Source organism: Rhinolophus sinicus, chromosome 6, assembly GCF_057876585.1.
Source record: "Rhinolophus sinicus isolate RSI-liver-muscle chromosome 6, RSI-T2T, whole genome shotgun sequence".
NCBI classification, from domain to species: domain Eukaryota; kingdom Metazoa; phylum Chordata; class Mammalia; order Chiroptera; family Rhinolophidae; genus Rhinolophus; species Rhinolophus sinicus.
The window spans coordinates 25,717,883-25,736,702 of record NC_142506.1 but is presented as its reverse complement, the minus strand read 5'-3'; the positions used below and the strand labels follow the sequence as shown (position 1 = coordinate 25,736,702).

At 36.2% G+C, this 18,820-nt stretch overlaps 1 protein-coding gene across 3 annotated transcripts in view; it reads left to right on the top strand.

Annotated features, from left to right (window-relative positions):
• The window catches only part of OXR1 (oxidation resistance 1), a 451,782-nt gene that overhangs the window by 78,894 nt on the left and 354,068 nt on the right, over nucleotides 1-18,820 (top strand). For all 3 annotated transcript variants that reach the window (XM_019750593.3, XM_019750589.3, XM_074316799.2), the window contains one exon: nucleotides 14,687-14,858. In XM_019750593.3, coding sequence (XP_019606152.1) covers nucleotides 14,836-14,858 — 23 coding nt within the window. In that variant the 5' untranslated portion in view covers nucleotides 14,687-14,835. The remainder of the gene's footprint in view (nucleotides 1-14,686; nucleotides 14,859-18,820) is intronic.

Genomic DNA, 18,820 nt, shown 5'->3' with positions numbered 1-18,820 from the left:
ACTGCTCATAAGGAAAACATCTAATATTTATTGAGTACTTTACATGATTCAGGCACTGCTTTAGTGTTTTGTGTGGATTCACTTGTTTAATCGTTATGACAACTTCACAAGGAAGTGAGGAAACTGATGCCAGAGAGGGTAGATAGTTTGCCTAAGCTGCCTGCAGCAACAGACCAATGTCAGTTGCAAAATACAAATTTCTTACTATAGGCTTTCCTTTTCTTCACCCAATAAATTCCTGAGAATGTTTGTAAGTCAAATGGCTGATAGTTCAAAAATTAGCTTACATTTTATAAATTGAGTGTGTCCCATTTTAAAAGGGTTAAAAGTCTGGAGATTTCCCATATTCCCTGTCTCCACAGCACCAGACAGTAGGCAACTTTAAGAGTGCAAGGAAATGGCATTAGCATCTGGGTTTCGTGGTTATCAGGGGTTTGGTAACTTGAGGTTGGGGTGAAGATGAGATGCTCAGTGTACAATTGCCTGGAGCACACACCCTCTTCCCACAAGCTACTGCTCCTCTCCTAATCCCGCCACAGGGGTCAGGGTGCATGGTCAGCTAGCGCCCAATTTTTAAAATCTCCACTGGGATGGAAATAGGATGCCATAGGATTCTGGCCTTTCTCCCGGTAGAAGGAGTGGACAGGAAGAATTTAGTCAGCTGGTGCATGAATGGTGAAATTCTGTATATGAGGTCTGACAATGAAGTTCATGAACTCATCCTAGAAAACGTGCTACATCCCTCATTGATGAATATCACTATGGTCACTTTGAAAGTGCTACCGTTGGGAAGCTATGCACCGACGCCAGTGCCTAGTCCACCCTTCAAAGCAATTTTGGAACTCTTTTTCTGGAATGGCTGTCAGAGCTGTCATTGTATTACCCTTGATGTACTGAATGTTATCAAAATGTCTTCCTTTCAATATTTCCTTGATCTTCAGGTAAAGAAAGAAGTCATTGGGGGCCAGATCAGGTGAGTAGGGAGGGTGTTCCAATACAGCTATGTGTTTACTGGCTAAAAACTCCCTCACAGACAGTGCCATGTGAGCTGGTGCATTGTTGTGATGCAAGAGCCATGAATTGTTGGTGAAAAGTTCAGGTCATCTAAGTTTTCCACGCAACCTTTTCAGCACTTCCAAATAATAAACTTGGTTAACTGTTTGTCCAGTGGTACAAATTCATAGTGAATAATCCCTCTGATATCAAAAAAAGTTAGCAGCATCATTACAAGTTCTTGAACTTAATTGTCAGAGTTCGTGTATGTCTTTTTGATAAAAATCAAATTTCTGCCCTATAAGAATTACCTGTATGACTTCAAGGTCCTCTGTGATCTGCTAGCCATTGTATCCCTTTCTGCTGTTACCTTTTATCATGAACTCACATCCACTCCTGTGTGCTAAGAGCCAGTGAGTGATTCCCTTGTATACCATGTTCATCCTGCTCTTTCATGCCCCCTTTGTATCTTGGTGAATGCTGCACCCTCTGCATCTTTCAGCAGTTGGGTCAAGGGACAACTCCTTAATGAACACTTTGCTGAAATTACCTTCCTTGTGAGCAAACAGCTATGTCTATCTCTGCCCCAACTACTTACAAGAACATTTGCCTTAGTTCCTGTAACTCATTAGTGTATTTCTGTTTTTGTTTGTCTACTTCTAGTGTGCTGCAAGACCCATAATAAAATGTGGGAACACATTGCATTCTTATGGCCCTAGCATACTTCCTGACACACAGCAGCTGACACACACACACACACACACACACACACACACACACACACACACACTATAAGAAATATGCAGAAACTATAACAGGGGCTCCTAATTGGCTGCAATTAATTCTGGCTAGAGCTGGGAGGAATGAGTTGGGAAATGTTTCTCACCCAAAGATTCTGAATTAGAAATAAATAAACACGTATATACATGTAGTACAGATAGCCCTCACTATTTGAACACTTGCTATCCAAATATTTGCTATAACATTGTACAGAAATTTTCACCAAAAATGTACTATTTAAACAGAAATTCTACCATAACAAATGTTACATAGTGCAACAATGGGAATTAGTTAAGTTGCAGGGGAGCCCTTGTATACAGATGTAAAGTATTCTTTCATCATAGCTCAGCAGTTCTCTTTCCAGGATCATGTCATTATTTTCTAAAGAAATGAAAAAGCTGGTAAATAAAATTTGTGAGAGTACAAGAGGTCTAGGGAATGCAGTACATTAAAAGGAACATTGGAGGTATAAAGTATATTGAGAGAGATAAACACATAAAAGAATAAGCCTGGTTTCGCATCTCTCTCTATAATGCCTAGGCTTTTTTCGACTTGTAAGACAAGTTTAATAAGATCATGTTGCGACTATTGATTTTGGAAGCTTCACTGTGTTACTCAAGCATAGTATGGGGTGTTAGAAAAACTAGAAAAGTACCCCATGCAGTCGGTAGACAATCATAGGCTTTGAAACCACGCAGATGCTGCTGAAGACACTACACACGTTTGAAGATCTGAAGAACATGATGAAAGAGTTTGATCATTTGATTAAGAAGTCCAGTTTCAACTTCAAGTCTACAAGGGTACAGAAGATTCAAAACTAGGCGAGATAGTATTATTTGAAGATCACAGAGGAAGCGGCTTTTTTGGTAATGAGGTTACAGCAGTTTTTCCCAGTGAATTACAGAAAGCTATTATTAAAAAGGTAGCTAACAAATTTTCATTAATACCAATTTTCTTGATAAAATTTGGCTTTTGAAAGTGAATGTCATTTTCTCAGAGGATAAGAAAAAGAATCAGGGCATTAAACATCCAAAGATGTATTTACACACAACTTTTAAGTGAATGTCATAAAGGTGGTAAACTAAAACCTATGTATTTGTACAACTCTGGACACCCCAGGGTCTTGAAGTAAATGCTGAAGAGTAAATTGCCTGTTATATGATTCTCAAATCATGAAAGTTTGGTCAAAACAGGAGGTATTGCGTCATTATTCAAGGGGTTGTAATTTCTGACAGTTCATTTCTTAGGGGTGTGAAATCTCACAGGAACATCAAGAGTTGGGTTGAGAATTAATTTTTATTTCTTAAAATCAAGAGTGATGAAGAACTTGTTGAGTAGGCACTGCTGTAAAGAAAGTTTGGGTGATAAGCTAAGAAAATCCTTTTTTGTTCCTGTCTTAGCATGGGTGTCTGAACTATTTTTCCACCCCTAATTCATTTTGCCAGTGGCAACATCAACCGTCTACAGAGAGGGCTGTGTCCCTTTATAGGTTGTGGCTTCATTGACTCTTCAGTAAAACTCTCTGATGTTTAGAGGCACTTTGTATTTATCTTCTAAAAGTGGAAATTCCCCAGTTTGAGTTGAGGATGTCTGTCCTTGCAAAATGAAAGTCAACGGCTTTTAGAGAAAAGTCTGTTTTTCTCCAGGCTCATTGAAAGGACTTGTTTAAGAGTTGATTGATTTTGGTCATATTGTGTATTTTTCAATAATGCCCAAAAGAAGAAAATACTTGCCTAAGCAAAGAGTTACATGCACATTGTTTTTTTCCTTGTAATCTATGTCTGTGAAAACTGTCTCACTCCCTAAAACAGGGAAGTCTTACCACTTAAGATTTCTTCTCTTGGAAGTAGATTGTATTTTTCTGTATCTATTATTTGAATATCTCTTATGCAGATGCCTTCATTGTCAAAAAGAAGAAAAATCAATAATTTGTGTGACCATAATAATATAACAATTCAACTAAAATCAATTTAACAGATATTTGATTGTTTATTTTAGATAATAAAGTATACTAGGGAGTAGAGGGATGAAGAAAAAAATAAGATGTAATTATTGCTGGTGAAGAACTAGTAGAACCCAGATAAGTGAATAAATAACTTCGCGATTTCTTTTGCTTTTGTAGTTTTTCTAAGATATCTACAAATATATATATTTTAAATGAGTATTACTATCTCTTTTCTCTGGTTATGTATTTGTTACAACACAAGGGTTCTCCCCTATCCTCATGGCCAGAAATTTTAATTTCCATGTTTTTAAGTAAATAATTATCTCTTAAGTAGTTAAATAATATCATAATATATTATTAACATAAAATTCTCACCTTTACTGGATAGGTAAACCTTAACACTAGTAAAATATGATAAATATTGCAATATAAATATGTATATCATAAGAAGGGTACAATTATGAAGGGGACATAATTCTATGAAGTTTTAAATTATAGGAGTATTGATAGTTAAGCTGGACTTTGCATGACGAAGAGATTTTCCGGACAAGGAGGGGAGAGATACTGCTGGAAGTGAGAACACAATGATGAGTCGGTTCATTCTGAAACATATATGGGCATGAAAGTGTTTGGTACATTCAAGGAGGCACGAGGCACACATGGTGTCAGGCCTTGGGCAGCAGGAAGAGCGGGGGTAGCTCCAAATGAGGATCAAAGGCGGTTACCCAGGCTGAACTGTGCAGGGTCTTGAAGCGACGCCTGAGAAGTCTTTGAAGAAAGAAACAGCAGTGGCTCTAGATCACATTCCTAAGCTGCATTGTGATTACAAGCAGGTTTCCCCCACTTCTCCCGAGTTAATTCTGAATGTTAAAGTGCTCACGTTCTGAGACTACAGCAAGACTCATTAAGGACGCCTAAGATATTTTTTCATTTGAAACAATTATTTAGGGGGAAATATCAATCTGCTGCTTTGTTTCTTTCTGTTTTTAATTAACTTGAGTTTTGGCAATCCTTTCCACTGGGTGACCCACGTGGGACTGAACCTTGAGGGGCTCATACAAATTTATTGTAAATTCTAAAAACGTTCGCCTGTGTAGATATAGAATACTTTTAAAAGGCTCATTTATTTAGTGCTACCCTTGAGCACAGCAATAGATGCCAGAAAAGCTTGAGTTTTGAACTGAGAATTCAATTTATTATTTTGACTAGTTCCAATATACAGAGTGATGGCCTAAGCTTTCAGTAGAGGGTGGAAACAAGTCCAGTTAACAATAGTAATCCAACATGAGTGTAGACAAACTTGAAAATATAGGATAGACCATATGGAACAGGATCCAAGTATCATATTTAGACATAATGACTTTGAGGTTTGTTTGTTTTTTAAATAAGGAATTTGCATAAGGAAGTGCTTTGCCTTAATGAAATTAATTTGTAATATGGATTGGGGGATCAGACATGTTTGAAGGCCAATGCAACATTTCCCGTCACTGATTTGCAAACTGTGTACCAGACAGCACTCACTAGTCCTCAGGGAGTGGGAGAGCTCACTTTCCAAACGATGACATCCTGCCCATCAAACACTGAAGATTTTAAACTGTCCAAAGAACCAATTTTAAAATTAGGATGTCGGTCCACTGTAAGATTTTAAAGGGTTTTAATTGATTAAGTACTTAAATTATTTTCAGATGCTCTAAAAATCTGGAAAAAAAAAGAAAGCTGGTCAAGACAAAAGACAGAAAGGGCTTGAACATGGGTGGTGGTGGTGGTAAGAATGAAAATGAGATGATGACTTAAAGAGATCTTATTGAGCAGTAAAAAAAACCAAAATAACGAAAACAAGATTTGGCAACTGTTTAATAAATAACTAGAAAAATGATTCTGGAAATCAAGGGGAAAAGATCACATCCAATAGGTGGAAACTTGTGTATTATCTACTAGGAAAGTCACTTTAGACAGAACTTTGAAGAACATCAGCATGAAGAAATGGGAGAACAATGATGGATCAATGAAGAACAGAGCCAGGTAGGAGGGCCTGGATATTTCAGCATCCTGGGTGTCCAATGAGAGTTCAGGATAAGTGGACAGACAGAGTGGAGTCTGACAGAAGGCTCTGGGAGTCAGGAGCTAAATATTGGCCAATTGATTGGTGATAAGAGTATTAGAGTGGAGTTCAAAAAGCAAAAGTGAGTGATGAAAAAGGGGATGTAGAGTAACACTTTGTGAAGTTTGTGAAGGGAAGATATAAGAGAGGAAGAGTTTGAAGTCGTATCTGAGCTGAGGACAGGTTGTATAGAATCGGACGCAGAGGAGAACAGGAAGAGGCAGAGAGGAAAGATGTAGTAAACAGAGCAGCTTATGATTGCATTATGCTTCAAGAGAAAATGAGATCAAAGCCCAAAAGCCTAGGTGGAAAGATATCTTTGTAGTCCATATAAGAATAAAATGAATTTTTCTCTGAAAATTACAACAATATCTGGTACAATTATTCTTAAGGTGATCTTTGTTTAGTGTGATAATTTACTTAATAATTACTCTAAGGTCCATAACCCTTTCTTTCTCTGGCTATGGAAAATACTTCCTATAATTTGAAAATGGGAGATATTTCTGAAGTGGGTACTTATGATAATCACAAATATAGCCAAGTCCCTGTGATAAATGCTTTTAGACCAATTACTGACATGCTCAATTGAATACTAATACCTCCCATGAAATGGCTTTAATACAAGTAAAATGACAGCTGCATGGCAGTGAAAGGACACATAAAGCTTTGCAATAGCTTGTCTCCAAGGTTACCATCTGTCCTGATCTGAAGTTTTAATGCATGGGCTTTCTCAATGCTCTGCAAAGAGTATTTTCAGACTAGGTATCAATAGGGTAAAAAAACAAGTAGGAAGGTACTTTTGCTGTTTGGTCTACATCCATGCTCACCTTATTCATTCATTTGTTCTAGAGAGACACATATCTGATAATGACCGAAGTAGCTAGAATATCAGGATTGTTTGACCCCACTTTGCATATCCGAACAAAAAGATGTTACTTTACATATTTTACTACTAAACCATATTCTGGATAAAATGGAGAAGCAAAACAGATTTGAAAATGGGTTGACTTCTACCCAAAGTTTCCATAATTAATATTCCATAGTTAATATACAAGTTTCAAACAAATATAAAAAAAGTATTGTAAAAAGTCATGACATTTTAGTTGAGAACCTATAAATATGACCGAAAATAAAGAAATAATATTTTTATAGTTTCAAAGTAAAAGTGACACTGCTTTTAGTTCAGCATTCTTTAGAATTTTACATTTCTTGATTTCACACGTTCTTTTTTTTTTTTTCCCCAACAAACATGTATAATACTTTCTCTGTCCCAGGCACTATGCTAGGTCTTGAGTTTCGTAGGTTATATTAAGACTAGCTGTCTGTCCTCAAGGAACTTATAGTCTGCAGGGAAATACAGACCAACACCAAAGACTCAAATCACTGTTTCTAAAAATTGTGGTGGATTAAGAGCAAAGTGTTATGAGAGAACATGGGGCGCCTAACTAATGAGGAATAGGAAAGTTTGGAAGAAATGCCGTCTGTGTTGAGGTGCAGTGAGTTAAAAGTTAGGCAATCAGAGAGGAAAAGGAAAGAGATGCAGAGAGGAAAAGGAAAGAGGAAAAGGCCTATTGCATTAGCATGCAATAGGCCTAGCATGCAAATGGCCTATAAGCTAAAGAGATACAAATATATTCAGGAAAGTCAGTCTAGATGAAATACAGTGTGTGGGGGGTTGGGGAAGGGTGATGCAGGCCTCAGTGAGAGAGGAAGGTGAAAAGGAAAGCAGGTCTCTGATCACCTCGAGTCTTCTAAATGATATCAAGAAATTGGGGCTTTACGATGAGGGCAAAATAGAGCGATTAAAGGGCATTGGGACAGACACACATTGTCATCAGTGTCTTCTGCTCCTCAGCATTGCCATTATCAGTCTTTGAACTCTTCCTATGTGTCGGGTAATGAACTCCTTTCTCGCATTGATTTTTAAAAATTCTCACCGTGATCTTATAAGTACTATTAACATTCCTATTTTCAAAATAAAGAAACAAGCAAGGGAATGTGCTTAATTTTTCCGAGATGGTAAGTTATGAAGAAGCATATCTGGAAATCATGTTCTTCTGGCCTCATTGTCCCTGCCTCAGTATTCTATAGCTCTCATGTAAAAAAAAAAAAAAAAAAAAAGACGGCATTCCAGAAGACCACTGAGCCCTCAGTGCTGCAGAAGAATGTTTTGGGCGACAGCTAAGCTAGCAATGGGGGCTAGTAATGAGGCCATTGTTGGTATTCAGGCCTCAGGAGATCGTGGACAGAGGTAGTGGCAATGGAGAAACGTGGGCATATTCCAAAGATACCTCAGAGGTAGAATGAACCAGGCTTCCTGATTGATTGGATGTATGCACAAGTATTTCTAGCTTGGAAAATGAATACACATCAGGAAGTGTATTTGTAAAATTTACCTGGTTTATTAGGACTCTAAGACGCAGTATGTCAGAATGATTATGCTTATACATTGCTAGTAGGACTGTAAATCAGTACAACTACTATCTTTTAGAGTTAAAAACATGTACAGATTTGACCCAGAAATTTTACTTCCTGATATTTATCCACAAACATACATCTACATTGTATCATATATACAAGGATATACACTGAAGCATTGTATGTAATTGTAAAATATCAGATGCAAACTAAATCTCCTTCAGTATGAGACAGGCCAGTAAGTTAGGGTAAATCCATTCAATGAAATGATTTATAGCCCATGAAGGTAATGAGGCACTTCTATATGTGTATTGATAGGGAAATATTGTATATAGAAATATGATTATGCATACATGTGAAAAAACAAGAAAGTGTATATCATAGCCTATCATTTTGTGAAAACCAAGAGATAGGTAGGTAGGTAGATACCGTGTTTCCCCCAAAATAAGACCCAGTCTTATATTAAGTTGTGCTCCAAAAGACGCATTAGGGCTGATGTTCAGGGAATGTCATCCTGAAAAATCATGCTAGGGCTTATTTTCTGGTTAGGTCTTATTTTGGGGGAAACACGGTAGATATGGAGTTTGAAATATTAGGTTGATGCAAAAGTAATTGTGGTTTAAAAGAAAAATAATTGCAAAAGCCACAATTATTTTGTGCCAACCTAATAGATAAACACCCAAATAATATCTTCTAAAGGATAAAGATACTGGTAATAATAGTAGTTGCTTCTGTGAAGGGGAACTGACTGGATGGCTGGGACAGAGGACAGAAAAGGGAGAGATATTTATCCTTTGTTGCATATCCTTTTGATTTTGTTTGTGTGCATACATTTCTTATTTTAAAAATTAATAACAAGATAATATCAATTATAAAAATTCAAAGCAGAACCTATTGTTTTCACATCTTAAGAACCAAAGATTCTTACTTTGGTTTCCTTGTTTATGAAAGGATTTATCTATATATGAAATAAGAGTTTTCACAAGAAAAATCATATCTTTCCCATGATTGACTTATATTCTGCCAAAGTTCTGGAGGTCCTGAAATTCATAATACCATATATCCCCCAAATAAGACCAGGTCTTATATTAATTTTTGCTCCAAAAGACACATTAGGGCACATTTTCAGGGGATGTCTTATTTTTTCGTGTACAACAATCTACATTTATTCAAATACAGTCATGTCCTCTTCTTCTGGAACATCATCATAACGTACTAAATGCGTCTGTCTGGCCAACAATCTTAACTGGGCCTTATTTTTGGGGTAGGTCTTATTTTTGGAGAAACATGGCACAAGTGTGAGAATATAATACGGAAAAAAGTTAATATTTGAACTGATATTTTTCAGTCATTCATGCCCTGTTGCTACTAAGGTATTGCATTTTGTTCTTTAGTTTATAAACACCTGGAGAGTACCTGGTAGTTACACATGAAAGGTATATACACAGTTTAATGCTCAAGACATTTTAATTGTTAAATTGGATGTAGGTTAGTGGAGAAAAAGGGGAGATCAGAGAAACCTGAAACTATGAGGCAAGAATTCACAGAATCTGTGGGCCTTGTTTTGTTCTTGGATAATTCGGATATGTGCAAGGAGAGGGGAAAGAAAACATCAGGCCATAGAGGAGAATCAGAACTTGTAGTAGAGTCGGGGCTCAGGAATAAGCATTGTAAGTAGGCAAGTTCAACTGGAGTAGGGAATCTAGGTTAAAGAATATTGATATTAGTTTATGGGGAAAACAGAAAGCATGGAAAAGGCCTTTGATTTGATGTGATACTAAAAAGGAAGCCATTCTAGAAAATTTAAAATATTCTAATAATTCCTTGATAACATTTATTTTGCTAACATTTATTTTGAATCTCTAGTGTAAAAATGTTCTTTTCATACCTAATGCATTTTACTCTTCATTTTATGCCCATTAGCTCTTATAATGCCCTTGAAGGAATTAGAAGATATATGTACCTCGTCACCTGTACAATACATCACTTAAACAAAATCCAATGGACCATTGGTCTCAGCCAGTTTGAAATTATGCTGTAATGCTTAGTATCTCCTCTGGCTCCACGCTCTCCTTTCTCTAGGTAAAGCAATGTGATTCACCTATGTACACTCAATAGTGCTTATGGTCAACACATTTAATCATTTTCATTCTTCCTCCAAGTAATTTTCACAGGTTTACTGTCTTAAGTACGGAATATATAAAAGCATACATTTATTATATGGTAGATTACTTAAACTGATAATCATGGAATTTTAACATTTTAAAAATATAAAATCATCTGTGTATTCATGGGCATAAGCTATGAAAATGCTTCTTTTGCTTAAATAGAATCACTTTACAGAATTTCTTTTATGTGACTAAATGGCAAAATAATGACAATTAAATGAATATATTGGGATAGAGTATTCTTTTTGGCTGATTTTGAAGCCCAAATTTTTATTCATGAATAAAATGATTAAAGGAATTATTTTGGTAAAGTATAATCCCAATAATCCGTTGTTGTGTTCTAGGGTTGTTCATATATTTAATAAATATGCCAATGGGGGGTCTTGTATTAAATTCACATACTACTTTCCTTAACATAATGCTATAAGAGTGATGTTAAGAGAACATTTGTACTTATGCTTACAAACTTACAATCCTGGCTGGGCATTCAGGGAAAGTCAAATCACTCCATATATTTTTGAAAAGTTCTTCCTAACATTAAGAGGTACTCTTATTAACTGTGACAAAGAGGCAGATGGTGGCTCTTGGTCATGTGAGAATTTTGGCTGAAAGCTATGAATACATAACTGTGGAGACTGATGTTGGGTTTTGCATAAAGATTGTGAATTATCAAATGAACAGAAAATTTAAACTTGCCTGAAGATCCTAAAGATGTTTTCTCTGGAAAGGTTGCATTGATAAGCAAAGCATCATTTAAATATCATTTAATGGAATGACAAACATCTACAAGGCTTTTGAAAAACATCACGTCATACAAATGTAAACATAAGAAGATTTTTGTGTAATTCAACTCACTAAATTTTTTTGCATGCCTTGTGGGTGCATATATAAGAAATAAATCAGTTATAAGATGCAAATAAAATTAAAAGATGGTGTAGTACCAAAATGAATGTCAGACTGAGTTTTGTAATCACCATGAATGGTTACTATGAATTTTTTTTTTGTTCAAATATGTTATTCTTATAAATGCCTAGGTTCAAAATCAGAAAAAAAAATGCAGTTCTCTAGTATTTATTTTATTTTACAAATCTGCGTTTAATATAAGATTATCAAAATCCAAATTAGTACTTAATACAAGTAAAAGACATTGAGAAAAGATTGTACTTTTTAACAACATTGCCATCATCTTAGGAAGTTTTCCTGAACTTTATGGACTCAAAAGCGATACCTTCTCAAAGAATAGTTGAACTGGACAAAGTACAGCAGGCAAGGAAAACTTAATTCAAGACTATTGCAATAGGGGAAGAGACTGAATTCAACTCAGCTGAAACAAAAGGTAGGAGTGTTTTTAGGTGCTGGGGGTGAGCTAGTAGAAAAGTACTGGAGGCTGTAGGGATAGGTTGGTCAATGTGATTAGGCCATCTAGACTTGTTTCCTAACTGGCACTTACAGAAGTTAGGCTTCTATCCTCCCACAGAGACTGGGCAATAGAGTGCTACCTCCTTTGATGATGCCATTTCAAAGGGAAGGCTCCCAAGTTCTTGAGAAAGACATTCCTGGAATATAAAATTGGCTAGAAGAAGATTTACATCTCAAAGGGGCCTAGAAAGAATTTACAATTGCAAGTTTTCTAAAGTAAATGCTCTAAGAAAAGGGAGGTCTGGGGCTCAGAGTCAGGTAGAAGGCTGTCTCAGGTTTAGTCCAGCTAAGGGGAATAAGAGGCTTTCTTGATCAACTCTTCACTTATGTTAAGTTGTACCATATACATCGACAACATTTGAGCCTTTTTTTCTTTCCTTTTTTTAAATTAGTTTCAGTTGTACAAACAATGTAATAGTTAGACATTTACACCCCTCATAAAGTGCTAACCCCCCTTTCCGCAATGTACTACCCCTCTGACATGGTATATAGCTGTTACAATTCCACTGACTCTGTTCCCTATGCTGTACTCCACATCCTGCGACTATATATATACAATTATATATATAAATAATTATAGTTGTCATTCAGTATTATTCAGCCTCAGGTGTACACTGCAGTGGTCTGGCACCTACACTGTCCATGAAGTGGTCTCCCTAATAAGACAAGTGTCCATTGGATACCCTACAAAATCTTTATAACATTATTGATTATATTCCCCAAATTGACTTTCCTATCCCTGTGGTAATCTTGTGGTTACTGATTGTGCTTTCTAATCCCCTCACCTTCTCCCTCATCCCCAACCCTCCTCCCATCTAGCAACCCTCAGTTTTTTCTCTGTATCTCTGAGACTGTTTCTGATTAGTTTGCTCATTTAATCTACTCTTTAGATTCCACATATAAGTGAGATCATATGTTATTTGTCTTTCTCCATCTGATTTATTTCACTTAACATAATGTTCTCTAGGTCCATCCATATCATTGCAAATGGTAAGACATGGAAACAACTGAAATGCCCATTGGTAGATGACTGGATTAAGAAACTGTGGTACATTTATACAATGGAGTATTACTTGGCCATAAAGAAGAAGGAAATAGTTGACCATTTTGACCTACAAAAACAATAGTTTCATATGGTGATTGTTTTATTTTTTACCTGGTGGTGTCTATGTTAGACAGTGAATTATTTATGTATAAAGACTGTATTTTATTAATCTTTGTGTCCTTAGTACTTAGAACGTGGTAAAAGTAGGGCACACAAAGTATGTTGTTGGCTGTATGAATGATTTAAGAAAACTGAAGTTTAATATTTAAGATTACATATGAAATATTTAAATTTCCAACATACAATGGACTGATTGCACCTTCCCTTGCCCCATGTTTCCCACTTTGCTTTAGGTACAGAATCATAAAATATTGCGGGTAAAGTTCACAGTCTCAAACATGATGGCAGACAATGCTAGTTTTCTTCCAATACCCACTTTACCCTCTTCCTTTCTAATAGACACCTTCGTTTGTAGTTGACCATATGGCTTCCTAGAATAATGGCTGCCTTTTCCAGTCTCCCTTAGAATAAGAGTGGTCAAGTGACTAAGCTCTGGCCAACGAAATGCAAGTGGAAATAGCATGCGTAAATTTTAGGAAGCCTCCTTCTTTCCTCCTTCCTTCTTTCTGCTGGCTGGAACACAGACACACTTGCTGGAGCTCAGCAGCCACTTGGGACATGAAGGGGGACCACATATTGAAAAGGGTGCAATGACAAGAAAAGATCCTCCATCACCAGTGTCCATAGAATTGCCATGTCTGCCTTGGACTTCTTGAGACTCAAGACTTATTTATATGAGAGGGAAATAAACTCTGTCTTTCCTAAGCCTCGTTGACTTTACATTTTTTTGGAAATTTGCAGCCAAACCTAATGGTAGTAGTTTCGGGCATATCTTCTTTAGAAATCTTTTCCAAATCCATAAGACTGGGCTGGAAACCCCTCATCTATGCTCACATGTACTCTGTGTAAACCTTTATTTGAACACTTACCCTATTTTATTACAATTATCTTTTTTTAACATAAGACATTCTTTGACTGCAGAACAATGTCTTATTCATGTATCATTCATCTTTATCCCTGAACTATACCTAGGATAGTGTCAGTGCACATAGTATATGCTCAGTAAATGTTTGTTTAATTAAACACTACTTAATTAATGACCTGAACTATTTAAATTTCCTAACCTAGTACCATTTACTTAATCGTACGCTTAGAAGATTTTGGTTCAAGAACATAGGACACTGTACACAGTAGGTGCTCAACAAATAGTGTGTGGATATGTTTGTTATGTACATACACACAACTTACTTCCTGCATGTTACTCAGTATAAAGTCTCATTCACTCAGATATAGTTGTGAATTATTTTTTTGTTAAACCTTTTGACGTGATAATATTTGTGCGAAGGAACTCTTTTTTTTAGTATCTGTTATGGGCTAATCAAGATCTTTGTTCTGATCCTTTTATCGCAAGTACATAAAACTTAGAGAGCGTAACTGATTGACTGTATGGCGAATAAATGTGCTGCCTCTAAAAACACATTCTGTTCTTTCCTTGAATGAGCAAGGAATTACATACTTCAGGAATAACATTACCTTAACCTTTCAGTTGACTTTAAAGGTTAAGTGTTCAGCTCATAAGTTGGTTTCATTTTATTTTTGGTTTATGACATGTCTTATATTTTAAGAAAAAAGTTCACTTTTTTTTTTGGGGGGGGGGTGTCTTATACCATGATAACACTACTGACCTCATTGAAATAAATCCCAAAAGTCATACAGGCCAGGTACTACAGACATCACTTTCTTCTTTTTCTTTATAGGTCTTCTCAAACTGTGAGTGACTGAGTGGTTTCTGCATCATTCCAGTAGCAAAGCTAAAATTCTCAATTATCTTGTCCACTTGACCTACTCTTTCTATTCTGATATCAAGAGGAGACTCCTCGACAAGGCTCCTCCCTACGTTGCTGCAATGTCCGTGTCTAATTTATCATGGTAAGTGAATTATTTTCTAACCTTGAATGCAAATACATGTATATCATGAAGCAATGTTTTGAAGTTATAATGTCAGAACTGGAGCAGGGAGCGAACTTTAAAAATCTGGTTAATAGAGACTGTTGTCTTATGTTAGGCAAAGGAAAGCAACCTAGAGTTAAAAGGTTGATGCTTTCCACACTATGGTATTTGTGGACCCTAGAAACGGTTCAAGCCTCACACCGAATCTCAGTGACATCCAGTGCCTTTCTTCCCAACATGCCCTGGGGGAGAGAGGAGTAGGAATAACATAACCTTTCAGTGTTCCTACCTATTGTTTATTTCCAGGTACAGGACTAACAAGCTGTAAGAGTGGCCCTAAGGATGGGATAGACTTGTCTCATCAGTACTTTTCTCAGACTTCCAATTTCAACAAATCTATCCAAATCAAACTGAATAGTAATCAAATACGGAAGATAAAATTCCTTTATAAGGTTCCTATCTAAAGAGCTGGCATTCTGAATAATCTTTGACTTACAATTCATATTTAAAAGCTGTTTGTGATTTTTAAAAACAGAAGTATGAAGATTTTTTAACAACTTTGTATTGCAACAAACTCAATACCAACAACTTTGTATGACAATCAAGAGCAATATTAGCAGGGATGAATTTGAAGCCATTTTATTGAACTTTGGATTTTTTATATATATATAAAGAGTTGAATAAATGATGTCATACACATTCACAGTATTTAATATGTGAACATAAGCAAAACCTAGTAATCTTTTTCATTTTTGTAAGAGCCCATCTCATCCTTGTCTTTAATCTGTGCTGGAAATATAGATAGCATTAAATTAAAGAGTGGTTTCTGCAACTTAGCTCCATGAGTTTATTTTTGGTTACGGAAGCAATTTCTTTCGGGCAAAGGGTAGAATTATTTGTTTAGATTTAGAATAGTGTTTCTGAAGGGGCTAATTTTTATGGCCTCTCTAGAATATGTCTTTGGAGCCCTACTGGGTGCTAATGATTTCAGTTTTAAAAAATAAGGAATTAAAGAAGTTAAAATATATTCTGTAAAAATAAATGAAAAAGTATTTAAATTGTGAATTATTACAAGCTATGCATTTATATTATTATTAAAATAAAAAACTAAGCAATTTCTGTAGAACTTATACACTCCTTTGAACCCCTGGTAGATGTTAAGGACATATTTATTTAAAGGAATTATATCCCTGGCAAATGTGTGTGAGAAGTGAAGCCTCCAAAAGCAGGCTGCATGCCAAAGAAGGGAAAGAAAGAGAAGGACTGGGAGGGGACAGGAAGGAGGAGAAGCAGGGTAGGGGGAGAGAAGATGAAGAAGAAGGAGAGGGAGACAAAAACACAGATATGATCCTCATATGTCAACATAGGGTATTGTATGGCCTGGTTCATAGAGGCTACCCCTGGAGCCTGTCCAGTGTTAGCTGTCTTTACGTGATATAATGATTTGATTAAGGGCCATCCAAACTACTGTGAACTCCACAAAAGGGAAGATTGTGTGTTGTAGTTCCAGTCCAATTGCCCAGCACAGCACCTAGACATTTATAGAATATAGTACACATTCTATAAATTCATGCTGTGTAATGGAGTGAAAAAATGCAAAGCAGTAATTTAATGGTAAATTAATGTTTTTATTCTTTTTAAAAGAAAATTTTAAATTGTAGAAGTATCTTATAGAATCCACATATATGAAATTTGTTAGAATTCTTTCCATGTCAAAATTTCAAATTTTACAGAAATAATTCTTGAATATTTTCATTCAGCAGTATCCTTAATTCTGGTTACAACTAATGTTCCACATTAGATTTCCATACAGGGATCTCATAGTTTGTTTTATCAGTCATTCCATCATACAAGGGTGTGGGGTTTGGCATCTCCATTTTCCCTCTTAGTATTTGAGCTCCCCATGTGCTGGCAAGGAAGTTTAAGAAGGAAATCTAAGATATGCAAAACAACTCACTGATTTATTTCACTTACAGTTTAGAAATCATTAACCTTCTTTTTTCATATTAATCTTTGTAATTCTTCTATATTTCCTAACATTTCTAATCTATATGTTGAAAATCATTGTCCTATGCACATTTGAATAGATGTGTAGTGACTCATCAATTTTCGGTGGGAATTCCTCACCGAGCTTCATTAATTTAGCGAAATTGTTATAGCCTAGGGTCTGGCTCTCTGTTTTGAAATCCAGAAACTAAGGTATGAAAATACTAACTGGCGTTGTAAAATCAACTGGGTTGACAGATTATTAATTTAAAATGAGATACGTAATTTTAAGTGCACAGGGCGCTTGATTTGACCTGACCAGTGAAGTCTGTAGCTGAAGGTGGAAAAATATGGGAATCTAAATCAGAAGTCTGGCTGATATTGCATAATCAAAGCAAGGAGAGTCATATGCTTCCAATGCTCAGAGGAATCAGGATAGAGCACACCTGGTGGGATATGTCTGTCACTAAGGATGTATCTGCCAGATACCCCATCTGCTTCTCAGGACAGCTTCCTCATGGCTGGGAGTTAGAGTGACACTGCAGTGTTTGTGTCTATGATTCTTCTAAATTCCACTTCTGCCAAGCAGACTCTCTAATGTTGGCATTGAGTATATAGTCAAAACCTTCTTCAGTCCGTGAATAGTTTGGGTCTGCCTACCGTGATATTTTACGTATCTCACTGTATCCATGTAATGATTTTAACGTTTAACTCTAAGGCTTAATGGGAAAGCTGGTGCCTAATTGTCATTCCTATACAATGTAGGAATTTAGAAAATATAGGTTAAGATCCTTACATTCATATTTACAATTACCCAAGCAATACACTCAGCTCTTAAAGACCCTGTAAAAGAAAATTATCTTTTAACATATTGAAAACAACAAAAAAACTTTCTTTCTCTAGTAGTTATGTGTATGACCCTTGAAAAAAGTTTAAAATAATTGGTCTTCCTGCAAAACCTCAAAAAGAAATAAAATCTACGAAACTTTAGTGTTTCTAGGAAATTACATAGTTTCGATCCGGTACAGAGAGAGTGGTGGGAATGGATTTTAAGAGTCACATGGTGCATTGATGTTTCATGGATATTCCTGTTTAGTAACTAAATACCAGAGGGAGACAAGGATTGAGCTGATGCTGGTTGAGATAGAGACAAAAGGCTCTGCAGATTCAATCGCAGACATCCATGAACAGGTGACAAGTTACAAGCTAATATCAGATGAAAAGAATTGTTGCTGATAGTGGAGGTAAACATGAAGAGGCACAAAGAGCTGAGAAAGGCCCCTCTCTCTATAGCACAACGGGGGCAGTGGTGTGATGCCAAGGGGTGCTTGAAAGGACTTTCAGTTCTTCCTTCCCTGATAATAATCCTCAATCCCTCCTTTAAAACATATTTTTATAATATATATATCTTATAAAATATTTACCTACATGTTATATATAACACATATAACATTTTCAAAGATACCCTTTTTACAGCATGCAAACTAAGTAAATATGACAAAGAGTAAACATTTATACGGCATTTACCATGTACCAGGCACTTTTTTAGACACCAGCAGATATTAACCCACCTATTCCTTCCAATAACCTTATTAGGAATGTAGTGTTATTATTTTTGCATTTCCATGAATGGACAAGTTAGGCACAGAAAGTAAAATAATTTGCCCAATGAGACACAGCCTCTAATTAGTGGCGTTAGGAAATGAATGCAGGCAGCTAGGCGGTGCTCCTGACCACCAAGCTACTGGTGTAAACACAGAAACTATTTTTGTCAAAATGATACCCTTGCTATATGCATGTGGCTTCAAGACCAGTGCCCTACTTCACATTTCCAAGTAGGAGGTTTCCCGTGATTTCCTCCAATATAGGTATCCTGGAGCCTTTCATGGAAGGAAGTGAGTATCGCACCTGGGAACAAGCATTGGGATAGTATCGAGGATGGGTGTGGGTCAGGG